Genomic DNA, 20,201 nt, shown 5'->3' on the forward strand with positions numbered 1-20,201 from the left:
CCCGGGCTTTATAGTGAGACCCTGTCTCCCAAACAAGCAAGCAAACGAGAGTTACACCCACCTGAACAGGTAAAGATGGGCACGACCCAGAGTGGGAGGGCGAGTGGGAAGGCTTGGTGGGAGGGGTGCTTGCAGCCAAGCTCGAGGACATCAGTCCGATCACGCCCACAGGTTGCCCTCTGACCTCCAGAGGTGCCCCTGTACACACTTGTTAAATGTTTAAAGGGGTGAATTTTATTGTGTGCAAATTATACTTCACTAAATAAACCTGACTTGAAAACTGGATCTGGAAAGGGCAGGAGCCTGGAGGGTCACCGTGCCACGCGGAGAGTGGACTAAGAGATGACTTGGAGTTAGAAGAGGGAGAGCCTGACTCCCTTGGGGGAAAAGCCAGCCTGCCTGTGAGGACCGACAGGGCAGAGCCCTAAGCCGTGGGAGCTTGGTGCATCCAGAAGCCAGCAAGGGGCCTGCATGGCTGAGTGCTGTGTGATGTACAAGAAAGGCTGTGGGGGCTTCAGAGAGGTGGTGGGGAGCCACACCTGTCCTAAGAGGACCACGATGGGGAGTCCTAGAGAGTTCTAGTGGAGCTGTGGGTATGAGCAGGCCATGTTAACTGGTCCCCTACCGACGGATACCCTAAGAGCACTTAGGAACAAGAACCAGTTAGGAGGCCGTCACGAGAATGCAGGGAAGGAACTGGGAGCACTATGGTGGCCTTGAAGGTGTTGAGAACCAGCTGGCCTTGGGACGTGTTCTGAAGGCAGAGCCAACAGGATTTCCTGCCGGATCGGATATGGAGTGCGAGGGAAAGAGGAGGGAAGGATGACATCAAGGTTTTTGGTCTGGGAAGCTGATAATCCGGCCGGGCACCCCCGTGGGCACCGCTTAGTGGTTTTAGCTGTCTCCAGGGGCCTGTGGGTGAAGTCAAGGCAGAGGCAGAGGGAGGCTCAGGTCAGCCCTGCTCCTGGCTCTGGGCTCAGGATGGGCTGTGCATCCTGGTTATTCCATTACACTTTTATTTATGGCCTCATTGGCTTTGTCATTTCCTTGTCTCCTGTCTGGACTGAAGGCTGTGAACGTGACGGATTGGTACAGGATGCGGGAGGCCCAGTTAGAGCTGCTGAACTGGCCTCTTCTCTTGGGCTAGCTCTCCTCCCTTAGACTACCTTGGGATGTCTCCACAGCCCTGCACATAGAAGGGGACTGGCTCTGGCTGTCCACAGGTCCCCTCCTGATGGGGTGAGCAGACAGATGATTCTCACAAAGAAGTGGCCTTAAAGACATGGCCCTCTCCTGCTCACACCTACATTTCAGCATGTGCCCCAATATACTGTGCCACACATACAGCCAGGCATAGGTTGGGACAGACAGGAGGACAGGACATACCGCCACCCAGTCAGCCCACATCCGGGCAAGGGCTTCTCACACGCTTCTCAGGAATCCGAGCCAGCCTGTCTCTCCACAAAGGCTGGGATGATGGGTCTTTTCTTGTCAGCAGCAGGTGCCTGGCAGCTGCCCGGGATGCCAGCCCCGTGAGCTGGCATAGGAGGAAGTGCTTGCTAGAGTAGTCACTACCCGTGCTGGCTTAGGCTGCCTCAGGTCTCACTGCTATTGCTCAAGGTGATTGGGATACCACGAAGAACAGCGCCAACTGCTCAGCCTTAAGGTCCCTCTGAGACACCCTGCAGCTCAGAGCGCTCGCCGGGCAGCTGTCAACCATTGACTGTCATTTCCGAGCAGAGTCCCTCAGCACCCATTCTACTTGAAGCCTCCCTGTTCACTCTGCCTACCTCCGTCCCTGGGGGAGAGGTTATTCTGAGGCTTGTGGACTTGTGGCCTGAGTGGGTTTGGGAAAGGAAGCCTGAGTAAGATTCATCCCTCGGATTTTGGATATAGGTAAATCCATCCAGGCGATGATCCCTGCGTCTAACTTTCTTCCAGAAAAACAGTATTGCATAGGAATGTTGGGAAGGGAAAGGGCTGGAGACCCCAGGGACAGGCAAGGCTCAGATGGAGTGGTCCAGGTGAAACCACGGTGGGTTGGTTCAAACCTACTGATTCTACAAACATCCTCACACATCATCTGTGCTGGGCGCCAAAGCCAGGGCCGGAGACAAGATTGCAAACAAACAGGCAGGCCTGGTCAGCCGCAGCCTTTAGTGTGGTAAATGGATAGGATATATGTGCTCAGAGCACTGGAGGCAGGGCAGAGAGGCACTGTGGCAGCACGAATCCCGAGAAGCTGCCAGGGTTGGGAGGCTTGGCGGAGGGGGGGGGAAGGGGGTCGTCCCCTGAGGCCAACACAGATCCGTCACACCCTTGCCTTGTCCTTGGTCATCTCCCTCACCATGGCCTCTGCCTCAGGAGGGCCCAGGCATCTTTCTCCCCACCCCTCCCCGACCTCCTGGACACCGAGTCTCGTGGCTGTCAGGGCTGCTGGTGGAGGGCTGCCGGCATGTGGCAGGGCTGCTGCCAACGCCGTGGCCCTGGGGTGAGAGCTGACGTCTGTCCTGGAGCATCTCTCTCTGCCAAGGGCTGAGATTCCCGGCTGCATGCCCTTCCCACTTTACACAGGAGCTGGCATCTGCCCCTCACAGAGTCACCCGCCACCCAGACCCCAGCTTCATCCCCATTTGGCCTGGTGACAGCTGTGACATTTTATTAGGTACAGGCCTTCCCTCACAGCCTCAAGCCGGGTCACAACAGTGGAAGGCTATCACCTCAGGGAGCTGGGGAAGGCCCTACAGATAGGAGATCAAGAACCCCAGCTCCACAGTCCTGACTTCAAGAACAGTAGGAGATGCGGATCCCGTCTGAGCCGGTAGTTAGTGTCCCTGGAGCATGGGAGAGAGAAGACCCAGTCATGTACAGTCCTATGGAGGGTCTGCAGCCTCAGGCTCCTTAGTCATCTGCACTTTATGGTCAGTGAGGTTCCTTCCACACCCAGCCTCTGAGGGAGGTCCCCAGGACACAGCCATGAGGAAAAGGAACATGAACCCACTCCTGGTGTTATTATTTTATGCCTTGTTTTATTATTATTATTATTATTATTATTATTATTATTATTATTATTATTATTATTATCATCATCATCATCATTATTATTGTTTTGTTGTTATTATATGTGGACGCCTTCGTGCATGTATACATGTAGGCCACATGTGTACCCCGTGCCCACAGATGTCAGAAGAGTGTGTCAGAGCCCCTGGAACTACACTACAGTTACAGATAGTTACAAGCCTGGGGATCAAACCTGGGAACTAGGGAAGAGCAGTCAGTGCTCCTAACCACAGAGCCCCACTGGGATTTCTTTTTACATTCTCTCCTGTGGATGTTTTCATGAGACATCCCTTAGCGGGGACCACACATGCATCCCCACAAGTTTCATATGTCTGTAAGATGTTCCCACAAGGTCACACATCCCGCACGTGTCATGAGGCTTGGGATCTGCTGCTTATTAAAAAGCTGGTTTTGGACCACCATCCTAGGGCGTGGACTGCCCTTAAAAAGGCCCTGGGTGGTTGGAAGAAAGACAGTGAAGAAGGTGACCATGGGAGTGACTAATAGTGACAGACTGTTACCTTTCGCACGGTAGTCATTTATAAGGGAGTGATGCTCAGATCGCTTGGTCTTGTCTCAGCCTGGGTATAAGTCCGAGAAGGGGAAACTGAGGGCGCTGTGGGCAGGCTCCTTTGGAGTCTTGTTAATGTAGTGTTTCCAGGATGCCAGACCTCCTCTTGAGGAAGGGCCTGGGAGACAGGTGAGTGCTGTTCCCTAAGCCAAGGCTTTCTGGAGGCAGGGGACTTCAGGAGTCTTCTTGGGGAATGCTGACACATCAGCCATGGGGGGTGGGGCCTCGCTGGGCCTCAGCTAGCTCAAATAATGGATGGTGACCATGTTGGCAGGTGGCTGGGTGGACTCATGAGTACCTAAAGACAAGGTCAAAGGTCAGCAGGGGTCCTGGAAAAGGGACATCTTTTGGGAAACTGCAGGGAGAAGGCACAGTAGAGGTCTCCTAACAGCTCACAAAAGTGTCCTTAACTGCACCTGGCCTGGGAGAAGCTACCCGGCCATTCTGCTCTTAACTCTGGGCACGCTCATGCCAGGCTGAGACGGTAGGCTATTGCTGATTACTGTGTTTCCCCAAGAGCAACGCCAGAGGCTCTGCCTGTTCTCGCCCAGGCCCAGGGAGGGGTTCCTGCGGAGCGAGATAGCGAGGACAGAGAGGGGCAGCGAGACTGGTCTCTGGGACCTCACCTGTCTGCTCCCGCTCCATTGGCATTTGTAGAGACGGGAGCTGTGACAGTGGTTTTAGGATGAGAGCCAGTGATGGGTAGGGAGCTGGGCCATGCCAGGAAAAGTTCTCAGAGGAGCAGGAGAGTCCTGACCCTGAGAAGAGCAAGGCGTGTTCTGGGTAGAGGGGGCAGCAGCTGGTGAGGCTGGGAGAGCCCAGAGCCTTGGGGGGCTAGAGAGATGTGGTTACCGAGGGAGGCTGCTGGGGCTGGAGGCCTGGGACAGTTTGCCTTGATCCTGAAGCAACAGGAAGCCACGGAGCAACTCTATCCAGGGTTAGTAATCTTGGACTGAAATATCACCCTGGCCACAGAGAGAAGAATTTGGAATGGATGAAAACAGCAGAGCACTTGCTGGCTGTCTCCAAGAGGCAAGACAGGGGCCCCCGACCCGAACGAGCACAATTAGAACCAAACAGTGGGATTTCAGTCACTGAGGAGGTGGGGCCCCAGGGCCTGAGTGAGGTGTGTCGGTGCCAGGGTAGGCATCTCAGAGGGCATTATCGGGCCTTGGCAAGGCAAGGGAGTTGAGTTCAGCACTGGGTGGTCAGGCTGGAAGGTCTAGAAATACCCAGAGTAGACTACCGAACGCTGGCCTGGGGCTCAGTGGCGAGGCCTCAGCCTGGGACAGGTTCTTTAAAGCCTTGGTGGTGGCTGGAAAGGTACAATCAAAAGCCAGGAGGAGGCAGAAAAGAGAAAAAACAAAACCAACTAACCAGCTAACCAGCCAACCAACCAACCAACCAACCAACCAACCAACCAACCAACCAACCAACCAACTAACCAACCACAAGGGTCAATTATAAGGCCCTTAGATCTGTCACGGTCACAGAGAGAGCACAGCGAAGCGGTGAACAGGACTGAGGACAGCCTTGCTGGACACGCGTGCTCCATTTTCCAAGACAAAGAGTGTTCTGGAGCTGAACCAGGGACAGTTAGCAGCATGCTGACTTGTCACCGAACTGGGCACTCAGCACGGTTAAGGTGTCGGATTCAGTGCCGTGTGTATCTTGCTATGATTAAAACAGGAGAAGGACACAGGCGAAAGCCTGGACAAGGTGGTTTCTAGGAAGGGGAGGGACTCACTTCCTGGGGCGACCTGCTGTATCCTGAGGTAAGGGTTTGCAGATGAGGCCAGAGCAGGCAACACAGAGACCAGCCGTAAGGAGGCACACGGGCATGCGGTAACTGGGCTGCCGGCAAGGAATGAGGGGAAGAGAGGACCAGGAGGCCAATGTCAAATGTCATAGGTCCAAAGCAGCCAGTGACCCTGCCCTGGGGCTGTCTCTGGTTTGGCACTTTGGGGGTGCAGTTTCCCCTCTCTGCAGTGCCCTAGACTAGAAGGCCCTCCTGGGATGGGCTAGGCATCTTTTCTCCCAGGGGAACGTGCTGCCCGCCTTGTCTGTATCCCCACTTATGCTACCTGGGTCTCTGCTTCTGGCCATTCTCCATCGTGGACAGCCTGAAGTCATTCCCCAGTCCTGAACACTCTCTCCCACCACTACTCTGTGGCCACCACCACTGTCACCACTGCTATCATCATCATCACTGCTGCCCCCACCACCATCATTGACATTCTCCAGCCCCGTTCAGGTCAAGACCTCCTTACAGCTTCTTCCGGCCTCCAATGCCCTGCCCCTTCCTCGGTGCCCACATCACCCCTCGGCACAAGAAGAGATTCCAGACCAGGTCATGTAAGCCATTTATTTGTTTGTTTGAAAAATAATGTACTCCATTTGTACATGAAGCTTAGTGAGAAGTGCACGTTTACTCCAGACAACACCTGACCTGTATGCACGCCCCTCCCTCCTTCCGTCTACAGCCTACTCTCTTCTCCCCCCTGTGCAGTTCTAGAAAAGGGTGCCATGCTAAGCCAAGGACTTGGGGCTAGCTTGCTCCTCCCCTCAGCCGCCCGTCTGCAGCCAGCTCAGGCACCTGTCTTCAGGCCCCAAGGCCATCTGCATATTCCAAACCGCAGTCTCTTTCCGGCCAGCTGGGATGGCAGCCCTGCCAGCCCAGCCAGCCCCAGGCCACATTCCTGCCTGTGCAGCCTGAAGTTGAGTGGCAGGGAGGGACACACACATCTCTCCAAGCCTTGAGAGCAAAGTACAGACCTACAAAAATAAGATTTCACTCAGAGAAGCATCACCAGGACAGTTAAAACCAAGCCCCCCCCACCGTCACTGGACTCAGCGGGGACACTGGATAAGCCTCCAGGGGCAGGTGGGGCGGGAGCCGGCTTGCCACCAAGGGAACTGAGGTGACAAGAAACATAATACTTGACTCACCCCCGCAGTGCCCCTCCTTCAGCACTGCCAGGGGCGTCCAGCCCTCGGACAGCAGCTCTCAGCGAGGTAGGTAGGAGCAGCCAGCCTGCAGTGGGCAGGCGCGACTGAGGTGACCTGTGAGGTGGGCGCCCCCAGCCGAGGGTGGCTCTGCTGGGAGAGCTAGACTTGGGCAGCCAAGCCCCTGCCAACTCTGGCTGCACCAGCCTGTCACTTCAGCAGCGACAATGGTTGTCTACATTAGAAGATTTGCATATGCTAAATAGGATTGTCAGCAGCTGAAGAGGTCACGGGATAATTGGACTTATAAAATCTTTTTTTTTTTCCCTGAAAAAGCCTTCTCAGAAGACGCCTGGGATAGTCAGACCCCGGGCTGGGCCCAGACGCCACATGGCCTCCCCTACCGGTGGGATGAAGGGCTTGTCCCCTTCCAGGGCACAGAACCATGCCTGACCACCCAGGGCCTCTCTCCTAGGCAGGGCCAGGCTACCCTCCCACTTCCACAGTGTCTGAAGAGGAGTTGGAGTCCCAGTGGGAATCCCCTTCACACGCGGTCAGAGGCAGAGACCCCAGGGGAGCCTGGGAAACGGAGATGGCTTCCTCTGCTGTGCAGCTGCCCACAGCTGGACACAATTCAGTGGCCCACGTGGAACAGCCTTCTCTTCCCTTAGCCTTTGGACAGGGCCCGCCGTGTCCTAGGGGAGACCTATGTGCCCGGCTGTGAGGGGGTGCTGCCTCCCTCGTACCCCAACAGTAATACTCTTCCAGGAGAGGAAGGAAGGACAGAATTCATCTCTGAGACCGGGGCAGCTCTCTAGAGCTTTTAATTCTGTCAGCACTGTCCTCAGGTGAAGCCTGACTAGAAAACAGGAGAACAGAATCCTGGGGACCACAGGAGCGCAGTCTGAGTTCCACCGGAAGAACCCCACGCTTGGGGGCTGGGAAGAAAAACCTGCCTCCTTCAGAGCCGCTGACCACATTTGCCTGAGGCGATCCCGGCTCCCCCCAAGACCCCGAGGCCTATGTCCCGCCCTAGCATGTGAAGTGTGCTCGCACACACACGCGTGTATGAGTGGAGTGCTTAGGCCTTCCTGGTTCCTCAGCCCAGGCAACAGGAGCCACGCACGACCCTCCCCTTGGGTACAATGGATCCCCGCGTTAGCTTCGAGAGCAGAGTTCGGGCACCTCCGTTGACACTTGCTCAGGGTTAAGGAGAGGCAGTGTGAACCTGCTGCAGATGTTCATGGAAAAAAGGTGTTCTTCGCTCAAGTAAAAAAATATCAAATATAATAAATCTATGGAAGCTTGTTCACAACATGTACAGTGTGTTTCCCATTCCGCCTCAGAAGCTGGGACCGAGTCGCTTTTGAGAGCCATGCGGTGCTGCCTGGCCAGACCCGGCTACTAGGGTGTGCCAGGCCTCCAGGGTTAGGCCTCCACCAGCCGGGGCTCCTCCGGCTGCCTCCAGCTTCCACACAGAGACGCAGAACTCTGCCTCGCGGCTCCTCCTCCCGGAGGCTCATCTGCAGAGCTAGGAAGGCCTCGGCCGACACTGGTTTTAACTGCATAAGGTTCGTCAGGGCACAACGGCGAACGTCCCGGCCACCCTGGCCAGGTTCACACGATAGACTCTCGGTCCCTATCTGGAGATGGAGGGAAGTCTGCAAGGTCTTCGCTGCGGCTATAGTCAGACGCACGCACCGGGAGGTTATCACTGGTGGCTCTCGTGACGCTGTCGTAGGACGGGGGGAAGGACGTGGAGGAGATGGAGGAGCTGGAGAGCGGAGCACTGCGCCGAGAGAAGTTCCCATTCATCATGTAGGCGATGAGGCCCTCCCGCTCAGGGGCATCCTCATCGGAGAGGCCACTGCCGCCCGCTTGCTGGCGGAAGAGGAAGGAGGCGTGCTTCACCGAGCGCTGCAGCAGGTGCCTCCGGAAGGCACGCTGGATGACCGTGGCCGACACCTCCTCGTGCTTTCTCCTCAGGGTGGTGGTGATGGGCTCGTAGGAGATCTTGGAAGGGTTGGCCGCCATGAACTTCTCCTCCATCTGGATCTTCAGGGCATCCATCTCCCCAGACTCGCCGAGCACCCTCTTGGTGAAAGCGAACAGTATGTCCATACAGTGGATACGGTCCCCGCTCACCATGGGCAGGTCCATGTTGATGAGGCTTATCTGGTTGGGCTTGGCGATGCGGAGCGGCTCAGACAAGGCATCTGCAAAGTCGGACAGGGCCAGATACTCAATGAACTGGGTGGCCTCCGGGTCGAACTTCTCCCAGATCTCATAGAACATGTCGAAGTCGTCCTCGCTCAGGGGCTCCGTGCTCTCCTCGGTGGCCACGCTGAAGTTCTCGAGGATGATGGCGATGTACATGTTGACCACGATGAGAAAGGAGATGATGATGTAGGTGGTGAAGAAGAGGATGCCCACCGCCGGGCTCCCGCAGTTCCCCCGGGAGCCGTTGCTGTTGGGCAGGTTGGGGTCGCAGTAGGGGGGCCCTGTGTTGAGGATGGGGCTGAGGAGGCCGTCCCAGCCGGCCGACGTGGTGATCTGGAACAGGCACAGCATGCTGTTGGCGAAGGTCTGGAAGTTGAACATGTCGTCAATGCCGGCCTCCCACTTGACGTAAGCGAAGTTGGCCATGCCGAAGATGGAGTAGATGAACATGACGAGGAAGAGGAGGAGGCCGATGTTGAAAAGGGCGGGCAGGGACATCATGAGGGCGAAGAGCAGCGTGCGAATCCCCTTGGCTCCGCGGATCAGCCTGAGGATGCGGCCGATCCTGGCCAGACGGATGACCCGGAAGAGCGTCGGGGAGAAGAAGTACTTCTGGATGATGTCAGAGAGGACAGTGCCTGTGGGAAACAAGCAAGACTGCAGCCACTGCCTTCCTCCCAGCCTGGTTCACCAAGGGCAAGCATGTCTGTAAAGGACAAAGCCCTTCCAGGAAGACCAGGTCATTGGGACGTTCTAGGACTTGGTCTCCTCTCGCCTCTATGACCCTGGAGATGAAGACTGCGTTTTGCAAGGTGCTTTCTCAGCTCTGTTATGCTAATTGTAAGGACACACCTGCACAGTGGAGGTATACCTGGACATCGGCTAAACATGGACTCTGAAACCAGAGTGTCCTCAGCACTGCAGTAGGCTAGCAGGAACCAGAGCTCAAGGCTTCCAGCTCCTCACTATTCAAAGCATGCCCCGGGGATCAGCAACCTAGGCATCTCAGGGACGCTCACTGGAAAGAGAAGTCCCATCTCCTCCGAACAAACACAGACACTGCAGGTGCATACGAGGAGTCACGACACACTTGCACAGGATCAACGTCATCCACAGATCAGGCCTCCGTGTCTGTGTCATGGTTCCTATTGCTCTCTGGCTCTGGACGGTTCCTCTTCGGGGTCTCTACTCTAAGGGCACAGGTGTATTACCGGAGAAAGAGTGAGGTGAACTTGCCTCTTGGGGGTGCAGGGACTCCTGGCTCTGTCAGGAGTGTGGATGGTTGGCACGTGCCAGGAGCACTGGGTTATGCCCCTTTTAGCCTTCATCTCGTTAGACTTCCCAGAATCCTGGGAAATCCAGCCACAGGCAGGATCTCCCGCCCAGATGGAGCTGAGAGAAGTTAACTGGCCCAAGTGACAAGCTGGGATGGGACCCAGACACCCTGGCTCCACAAAAGCTCTTAGCCGCACTCTGGGTTGGTCCAGCACCAGGGCTAGCAGGTGGTTCAGAAATACACGCTGTGCCTCCCAAAGCCTCTTAGACGCACGCCAGTGGTGCACTCTACATGACATCCTGCATCCCCTACACTGCTTTCCTCACAAGGGACACTGCCACCCTTAACCTCCACCTGGGGCCTTGGGACGTTTCTGAGCCTACCTCCTGTTCGAAATGCCCGCCCATCACTGCAGCAAAGCGAGCCTCTGCCCTAAGCTCTGATTGGATTTTCCAGAGGTAGATGACATTTATGGCAGAAAAGCAAAGTCAGAATGACTCCAAAGGCAGACATGTACTTATGGGAGTGTGTGTGTGTGTGTGTGTGTGTGTGTGTGTGTGTGTGTGTGTGAAATGTTTGAGCATTGCAAGCACAGCAACAAAGATAAATATATGAGGTCAAATTAGACTTCATTAAAATTACAACAAAAACACTTCTGCTTCAACAGGCACCACAAAGACAGCAGAGAAAGGGAGGAGACACTTGATTTGTATATTTGATAAGGGATTAGAACCCTGAAGAGACAGAGTGCTCTTACGACATGACAATAAAAACGACAAACTAATAAAAAAAAATGAATAAAAGTTTTGAATAGCTGCTCTCTATGCAAGATAAACAAATAGTTAATAAATGCAGGAAAAGACATTCAGTGCCGTTAGCCACCAGGGCATTAGAAACCCAGACACCAGTGAGGTAGCTCTGTATCACCAGGATGGAGGTGGATTAACGGGAGCTCCGACCACCAATGGTGACTAGGTAAATGGTTGGACCACTCTGGAAAATGGTTTGGCGACTCTTGAATATGTCAGATGGACGGTTGCCAGGAGCTGAGGGCGAGTGGGCATAGCTCACGCCGCCAAGTGGGTTTTCTACACTGCTGATGGTTGCTCAGTTCTGGGACGGTCCAGTCACGCTCAACCTAGCCAATGGCAGACTGTAGTGTAGACGCTCCTACAGGGTCAACACTGCCTAGGGACCTGGTCGCTGTCTTTGTGTTAGGTAAATTCTGTGATGTTCACGAGATGATGAAATTGCCTAATGACACATTTTCCAGAACATCTCCCTGGTTACGTGATACCAAATGACATCGAAACCCGCAGCATGCACACCGTCGAGTGAATTGTAAGTTAACCTTCTGTGAGTTTTATGGTACACGAGTCACATCTCAATAAAGCGGTCATGTAAGAATTTGGATTCTAGCTGAGTGGTGGTGGAGCACACCTTTAATCTCAGCACTAAGGAGGCAGAGGCAGGTGGAGCTTTGAGTTCGAGGCCAGCCTGGTCTACAAAGTGAGTTCCAGGATGGTCAGGGCTACACAGAGAAACCCTGTCTAGAACTTCCTCCCCCCAAAAATAATTTGGGTTTGGGGCTGAATAGACATGGTGGGGACTTTGTATTATGCTCTTGTCCCATGTTGTCCCCCCTCAAGAGAACTGCAGGAGGTTCTGCAACCTAGCACACATGTTGGACTATAGAGTTTTCCATCCCCAGAAATGACTGCTGTCTTCTACATTATCAGGTGATCTACCTCTCATTCTTAGGGACCCGACTTGCTTCCTTCAGTCTAGGCTGCAAACTTCTGTTCAGAGGGTAGGAGAGGCTTGGTAGTAGTCATTCCTTTTTTTAGCCTCAACCTTAAAGTTTTCTGAATAGCCACAGAACTGTGCTCTAGGGAGGGAAGGTCAAGATGGAATATTGAGTTCTCTTCAGGTTGGCCTTAGGCCTTGAATGGGCCATCCCAGACAAGCTCTTTTTAGAGTGATGTGTAGGTCTGTGCGTGTGTGCATAAGAGTGCATGTGAGTGGGTATACACATGCATGTGTGCATGCTTGTGTGTGATGTCTTTTTGCTTGTGTATGAGTGTGTGCCTCTGTGTGTGTGTGTGTGTGTGTGTGTGTGTGTTTAAGGGGAAACTGAAGAAGGCAGAGCAGATGAGGAGCTAAGGCACTAAGTGGAGTGCAGAGGGCTGGAGCAGACACATGGCCTGGGCAGAACGTCCCTGTCCAGCCATCCTGCATACCCACCAACAATGGAGAGGATGACCACCACAAAGTCGAAGATGTTCCAGCTGTTGGTGAAGTAATAGTGGCGCAGGGCAGCCATCTTGACAATACACTCGCCTGTGAAGATGGCCACGAAGAGCAGGTTGATCTTGGCCAAGATGTTGACCTTCTCAGGGCTCTGGTCATCTGTCTCCACCATCATGGTCACCATGTTCAAACAGATGAGGAACATGATGGTGACATCGAAGGCCTGCTTGGTCACAATGTCGAATATGAAACCCTGGTACTTGTTCTGGAAGAAGAGGTGAGGGGCTCAGTGCACAGAGATCCTAGAAAACTCACCAGCCCAGTCACTTACATCGTACTCACCCTCTATGAGACTATACCCCAATCCCCAGACCCTTACCACACAGCACACGGAGAGGAGGAGACCATGGAGGTAGACCAGATGGCCCTCCTGCCTGTATATACCATGCTCTCTAGGCAGAGGCCCAGTGCCAAGGCTCCCTCCTCCACCAAGCCACCCTGTTGCACCTTCAGGTAAACATCTATCCTCACAATCTGGAGGTTCAAGGTCAAATTTAAACTTCAATCCTAGTACTTTTATGTGTCTTAAAATTAATATATTTTCTCCATGCTATTTTATGGAGTAGATGGTTTTTTTATTCTACTGACTAAAATTACTTTATATTTGTATGCTTCTAAAAACATCTTATTTTTAAAATTTGTACGTGTGTGCCCGCATGTAGGTATGTGCACATGTGAGTGCAGGTTAGGTCCCTGTGGAATACAGAAGATATTATTGGCCCCTGCAGCTGGAGTTGCACAGTTGTGAGGAAGCTGCCTCATGTGTGCGCTGGAAGCTGAAGTCAGGTCCTCTTCAAGAATAGCACACCATTTTAACCACCGAGCCATTCTCCAGGTCTTCCATGTGCCATTAATTGTAAGTGAGCCCAGATTATTTGAAGGAAAAGAGAGGATTAAAAATATGTTCATTCTTTACCTCCCTCTGTTCGCCACCCGCAATCTAGGAGGGTGAGTAGGGAGGAGGAGGAGAGAGCTTTGTCCAATCAGTTGGTGGCTTAGGGTCAGCTCACTTAAGTGCTTTGAAGAAGTCTCCCATTTTTTGTTTGCTTGTTTGTTTTCAGGACAGGGTCTCAATATGTAGCCCTGGCTGGAATTGAACTTACAGCAATCCTCCCGCCTCTGCCTCCCAAGTACTGAAATCACAGGCAGGTAGCCCCATAACCCAACTCCTTCCTCATCCCACTTTGAAAAAGAATGGCTTGACAGGGCCAAGAAAGTCAGACTAGCAGAGAGTACTGGAGGAGACAGATCCAGTTCTCTGAGGAGCCCAGAGTTCTGAGGAGGAGACTGAGTGGGGGTAGGGATGTGAATTCCCACTACACTGCCTGGGAAGAGCATGCACTCCTGAAAGGAATGAGGGGGGCCCACTGAAAGCAGCTGAGTTCCTGTGAGTATGCAGTGAGCCCTAGATGTCACCACCTGTGTCCTCATTCCTTCCCACTATCTGCATGAAGCTCAGACTTCTTGTGGGAGAGCAATCTGAGAGTGACTCTCGGCTGGGCAGCAGCAGGAGAGCCCTTGATGGGGGCTTCTTCCACGGAGGAGCCCGAGGCTCCCGTGAGACCCTCCCTGACTATGTCAGGGAACCTGGCTCACCAAGGGCCGTGGGATGGGCTTCTGGGGTTTCTTGGAGCCCAGCTTCTTCATGGCATTGTAGTACTTCTTCTGCTCCTCCGTCATGAAGATATCCTGGCCCCCTAAGTATAGAAAGACAGCACCCGCATAATTTTGGGGTTCTAAGGACCTTGCTTCCCACATGAAGGTGCCAAGCTCAGCCACTTTGTAACTTCCTGTCTCAAAGGTATATCTGGAGAGATTTCCCCCCAAAATCTACCTTTCCAGGGTCCCCACCTCCACCCCTGTTCTCTGGTTTTGTGATCTGTAGATCCAGTGTTCACTTGACCCTCTCCCTTGGCTCAGCTCAGCTCCTCTCTGAGCATCACTTGGTTTGGCTGCTGCTAATCAATGGCTTCTCTGGTGCATCTCCTTGGGCCTCTACACAACCCCACCCATGACTCGCAATCACAGATCAAGTTAACAGTTCACACTCTCACCCTGAATCTCTTAGCGAGATGAGGGCAGGCAGAGACCCACCAAAGTCCCTTCTGTTCTTCATGGCCACCTCCACCTCCCTCCCCAACGTATTCATCCAGATAAAGAAGAGGCTCATCCCTGAGGTCTGATGGAGACCTCTGGCTCCCCGTGACCCCCCCAGCCCCCACCAGAGTCAGTACTCTACGTATCTTTTTCTTCTGCTGGTTGAAGTTGTCAATGATGACACCGATGAAGAGGTTGAGGGTGAAGAAGGAGCCGAAGATGATGAAGACGACAAAGTAGATGTACATGTAGAGGTTGTCTTCCCACTGTGGCTGCTCCTCATACTGTGGGGGAGAAGCCAGGCAGGGCTGTCACAGGGCTGGGTGGGGCCCAAGTGGGGCTAGCATGTGTGCTTGCATGAGTGCATGTGTGGTGTGCGTGTGTGTCTGTAGTGAGGCCACCAAGTGTGTGTGTGTGTGTATGTGAGTGCGTGCATGTGCACATGTGTGCATGTGTGATGTGCATGTATGTCTGCAGTGAGGCCACCAAGTGTGTGTGTGTGTGTGTGTGTGTGTGTGTATTTATGTGTGTGTGTGCATGTGCACATGTGTGCATGCATACGTGTGTATGTGTGTGTCTGCAGTGAGGCCATTGATTATGTGTGTATGTGCATGTATGTGTGCATGTGTGTCTGCAGTGAGGCCATCAAGTGTGTGTGCACATGTGCACATGTGGTGTACGTGCATGCATGTGTCTGTGTATGTGTGCATGTGTGTGTGCATGTGTGCGTGTGTGAATGTGTCTGCAGTGAGGCCATCAAGTGTGTATGTGTGTATTTGTGCACATGTATGTGTCTGCAGTGAGACCATCAAGTTTGTGGGGTGTGTGTGTGTGTGTGTGTGTGTGTGTGTGTGTGTGTGTGTTAGAGCTGAGTGGAGAGGATGGTGGCTGGCAATGACAGGCTAAGGCATGACCCCATATCAATGCGTGTCCAGGCCCTGGGCCAATGGGAGCCTGAGTGACACTGAGATCTCTCTGTCTTCTCCCCTCAAGCATCAGTATGACTGGGTGGGGCACAGGGACCAAGGAGAAATTCTCTCTGTCTGCTGCTTCCACTTGTTCTCCTGAGCAAGAATGAACAAATCACGGTGTGCCGGATCTGGTTGGATCTGAAACGTGTTTAATTTGGGGACTGCACGAGAGAGCCACAGCCTTGCTCCAGGGCCGGGGCCTGAGCACTAGGAAGTTGAACCTTAGGAGCACTCTGCTCGGCTCACAGGCTGGCCTTTCAGGCTGGGAGACCAGGGGCCCACATACTGGTGCTGCTGGGAGAAGCTAGTGGTGACCTACCCCTCTGGAGTCCACAGCCGCATACATGATGTCCATCCAGCCTTTAAATGTCGCCTGTGAGGAAGAGAGCGTGAAGGTCATCAGACTTGGCACTCTGCTCCAGCTACAAAGAACTCCTCTCAATTAGGCCAGGAAACAGCCTCCTGCAAGAAGCAAGCAGGCCCAGCCCACCTGGGGGAAGGCCTCAAGTAGGGGCTGGGGATGGAGGAGAGGTGCTTAGCAGAAATCCTAAGAAGGCCATGTTAGGCTTCTCAATGGAGGCCTCGTGTCTGGTAAGGCCGGGAAAAGGTTCACTCCTCAAAAACACACATTTCAGACTCTAGACCCCAAGGCTGGTCTGGTGAGCTATGTCCTGCTTCCCAGAGGACCAGCATCTCGTCTGTAACATGGATCCTTTCTACGACTGTACGGGCGACTTGCTCTCCAGAAGGAAAAGAAAAATTCCTAACATATTTGCCGGATTCTCTGATGTGAATATTCCCAGCACTGTGATGTGACCGAAGGAAAGAGAGGCAAGACCCACAGTGTCACAGCGCACACAGCACGGGCAGAGTGGATGGCGGCCACCCCGGAGGCCTGGGTGGTAAAAAGGCACATCGGGCTCACGTGTTGTAGCTTCTCTTAGTCATAGAGTTTAGTTTTCTCGTAAAGGTTGTGTCAACAACCATCTTGAAACGTGACTGCAAATGTGACGCTCAAGTCCAGTGAGCTGGCACCAGCCGAACCTAGCAGACCTCACCGAGGCTGCAGCCATGAGGGAAGGAGGCTACATGAAAGGGATGAGGCCCTGGCATGGCTCTGGGTGTCTGCACAGTTGGGGCTGCTGTGAGAATTCAAAAGGAGCTCAGGAGACATTCTTGGTGGTGAGACCAACTTCCCAGGGGACTCCCACTGGGTCCTCAGCAAAGCCTAACCCTTCCCCAGGCCTCCTCTGGAGTCACAGGGTTCATTCACTCTGCACATTCATTCTCTCTCTCTCTCTGAGTATGCACACGTGTGTTTACCATACCACTCACGGGGAGGTCGGAGGGCAACTTGCAGGAGTTGGTTCTCTCCGTCCACCGCGTGGGTCCCAGGGATTGAACTCGGTCACCAGGCTTGGTGGCAGTGGCTTCCCCAGACCCCTCTCACTGTATCTGGAGTTTGCTTATCTGGTAGACTGGTGGGCCAGCAAACCCCAGGGATCCTCCTGTCCTTACCTCCCTAGTGCTGTGTTTACCGGCGTGTGCCGCTACACCTGGCTTATGATCTGAACTCATGCGTGTGTGGCAAGCGCTTTGGCACTGACTGAGCCATGTGTGGGGGCTGATTTTTTTTACGGTGGGTGTTATAACCGCTATTCCACCCTGCCCATAAGGTAAATGGGCAGTCAGAGCACCCGCACATCATCAAAGACGGAAGCAGACACACTCTTTGTTGGGTGGGGTGGGGATTGAGGATTCAGGGCCGTGCAGGTGGCAGGCAAGTGCTTCACTCCTGAGTCATATCCCCATCCCAGATGTAGTCTTTCAAACAGTCCGAGACATTTTATAACAGAGGGTGGTCAGTCACAATTTCAGTAACAGTTCAGCCGTCTTTTGTGTCTAGACCTAAAGAGGTCAACTGGATTGGTGGCAAGGGTGGTGGCAAGGGAGCTGGTCCTGTCTCACGCTGGCTTGCCCCCATGCCAGACACCCTGTGTCCAATCTACAACCGAGAGTCTGAGGACTTTACACAGAGCCACTACCCTGAGCCCCGGGACCCTACTGCAGGGTCCACTCCTGCCCTGCTCCTGCCCACACCCGGGTGAAGGGCAGATCTCTGAATGGAGGAAGGAAGGGGAGTCCTACTCTTCCGTACTCACCACCTGCAGGAGGGCCAGGTACCCGGCCCCCACGTTGTCAAAGTTGACCTTCACCTTGGTCCAGTACAACTCTCCGGTCACGTTGAAGGACTCGCACTCACTCTTGTTGTTCACGATGGTGTAGTTCAGAGGCAGGTCCCCTTCCGTCTGGTTGATGCACCTACCGAACTTCCCGGCGAAGAGGTTCACGCCCATGATGCTGAAGATGAGCCAGAAGATGAGGCAGACGAGGAGGACGTTCATGATGGAGGGGATGGCACCCACCAGCGCGTTGACCACCACCTGGTGGGCAGGGAGGAGACGTAGTTCCTGAGTCTGTCGAGAACATATGCCCTTTCCAAGACCTCGCCCCCACTGCTTGGTGGCCACAGGTGTCTGTGGGGGTGGAGGTGTCTGTGGGGGTGGGGGTGTCTGTGGGGGTGGGGGTGGCTGTGGGGGTGGGGGAGTGGGGGTGGCCATAAGGGTGGGGGGCTATGGGAGTATCTGTGGGGGTGGGGGTGTCTGTGGGGGTGGGGAGGGTCTTCCAGTTATGAAGGCTAGAGCTCTGTCGTCAAGGGAATGGGAATCAGAGAGAATCAAGAGGCTTTTTTTTTTTTTTTTTTTTTATTCTTTTTTTTTGGAGCTGGGGACCGAACCCAGGGCCTTGCGCTTCCTTGGCAAGCACTCTACCACTGAGCCAAATCCCCAACCCCGAGAGGCGTTTTTAACCCTCGCCCTAAGTGCTAGGTAACTCTGGAACACACCACCCTTTTCCCTCCCAGGCCCTCTTTCGCTTTCACCCATGATCTACAAAACCCAGTTTCCATAAAATGGGGTCTGCTGGCCAAGGCTGCCAGGAGTCCAACAGCCAGGATGGGCTTAGACACAACCAAAGGCTTTAGGCCCTGTGTCAGTCCTGCGAGCCCTTAACTCTCTGTACCAAACTTCTGGTTTATTTTAGAGTTGCTGCTACAGGGAGGGGACGGTTCCCCTGAAGTATACCCAGGAGACCCATGTGCTATGTCTGCAGGCTGTTGTTCCTGAGCCTCCATACGGTGGCTCCCTGACAGATACATCTGGGGAGCTCCACCCCAAACATGGTCCAAGCTGCCCGGGAGCCAGGATGCTGTCTACCACACAGATAGGGGTGAAGCTGGGGAAAATGGAGGGTCCACTGTCAGGATACAGGATGACATTCTGAAGCAGACAGCACAGCCCTGGGGCAGGTGGGAAACCGTGCTCCCTAGTGCTCCCTAGGGCACCAAGCTTTCTCCACAGTTTGCCTTTGGCTGGCACTGCAGCCAGCAGCCACATCAGAGGCATTCCTGGCAACTGGCATCAGTGTGTCCCTCTGGAATCAAGTGTCCTTGGCTCCCAAAGAGACATTTAACTCTGGTCCCGTTACTCCCTTGTGGGTGGGAGCCTTTGCCAGGACCAGGCAGTCTAATTGGTGGCGCGGGCGAGGTTCAAAGCCATCAAGCCAGTGATGAGCTGTGTGACAGTACCTGCTGAGGTGGTGGGACAGACATTGTTCTCTGAGGCTGTGAAGAACTGGGTATGGTAACACACACACACACACACACACATGCACACACACATGTGCACACACATACTCATGCATGCCTGTGTGCATACACATGCACACATACACTCATGCACACTCATGCACACACACACTCATGCAAACATGTGCACACGCACACACACATGCACACACACATGCGCACACACACACTCATGCATGCCTGTGTGCATACACATGCACACACATACACACACACACTCATGCAAACATGTACACACACATGAGTATACACACACACACACACACACACACACACACACACCTTCTTTCTTGTGACTATCATGGTTAATTCCTTTTCAGTGTTGGGGGCAGGGTGTAAAACCCAGGGCCTTACACACTGAGGCAAACACTGGGCTACAGACCCGCATTCCCCAGCCCTCCTGATTGTTTTTCTTGAGGACTTTAAAAATGGATGGAACTTGGAAGAGATGAAGCGAGGTAACCCAGGCTCAGACAGACAGATGCTGTTTGTCCCCCTCTATGTGGATCCAGCTCCTAATTTTTATATATGTATATCTATGTGGGAGTAAGCGTGGATAGACCTGGAAAGGGGCCATGAGGAGGGAGAAGCTTTAAGAGAGAGGGTAACAGACAAACATGGTACAAAACTGGGAAGGGGACAAGAAGGGCTGGGGGCAGGGAGATGGGACGTGGGGGAACCAATGGGAGCTAAGTTTATATAAAAATGCCACGAAGAAATCTGTTACTCTGCGTGCTAACCAAAATTATTATTTTAAAAAAGAAATAGGGTTGCAGAGACAGTCCAGCCGGTAACGGCCTGAGAACACGGGTCTGTTCCCCCGAACCCAGGGTGGAAGGACAAAAGCAATTCCTAAAAGTTGTCTTCTGATCTCCAAATGCATCTGCTGGCACAAGGGCCCCCATGCTCACAAGTATCACCCACACGCACACACGCACACACACACGCACATGCACACTCACTTTCACACACACGCACGCACATACACACACACGCACACACATGCACACACACACTCACTCTCACACGCACACACATCTCGCA

At 53.7% G+C, this 20,201-nt stretch overlaps 1 protein-coding gene across 9 annotated transcripts in view; it reads right to left on the reverse strand.

The window, feature by feature from the left end:
• Positions 1 to 5,977: 5,977 nt before the first annotated feature.
• Scn5a (sodium voltage-gated channel alpha subunit 5) overlaps positions 5,978 to 20,201 on the reverse strand; it is a 98,092-nt gene continuing 83,868 nt past the window's right edge. For 6 of the 9 annotated variants that reach the window (XM_032911127.1, XM_032911121.1, XM_032911120.1 and 3 more), the window contains 6 exons: positions 17,614 to 17,895; positions 15,771 to 15,824; positions 14,627 to 14,764; positions 13,980 to 14,084; positions 12,318 to 12,588; positions 5,978 to 9,435 (listed from right to left, as the gene is read on the reverse strand). In XM_032911127.1, the coding sequence (XP_032767018.1) occupies positions 8,195 to 9,435; positions 12,318 to 12,588; positions 13,980 to 14,084; positions 14,627 to 14,764; positions 15,771 to 15,824; positions 17,614 to 17,895 (2,091 nt within the window). In that variant the 3' untranslated portion in view covers positions 5,978 to 8,194. The remainder of the gene's footprint in view (positions 9,436 to 12,317; positions 12,589 to 13,979; positions 14,085 to 14,626; positions 14,765 to 15,770; positions 15,825 to 17,613; positions 17,896 to 20,201) is intronic. The other 3 variants (XM_032911125.1, XM_032911124.1, XM_032911126.1) reach the window with 2 other exon arrangements.

This window comes from Rattus rattus, chromosome 8, assembly GCF_011064425.1.
Source record: "Rattus rattus isolate New Zealand chromosome 8, Rrattus_CSIRO_v1, whole genome shotgun sequence".
Taxonomy (NCBI): domain Eukaryota; kingdom Metazoa; phylum Chordata; class Mammalia; order Rodentia; family Muridae; genus Rattus; species Rattus rattus.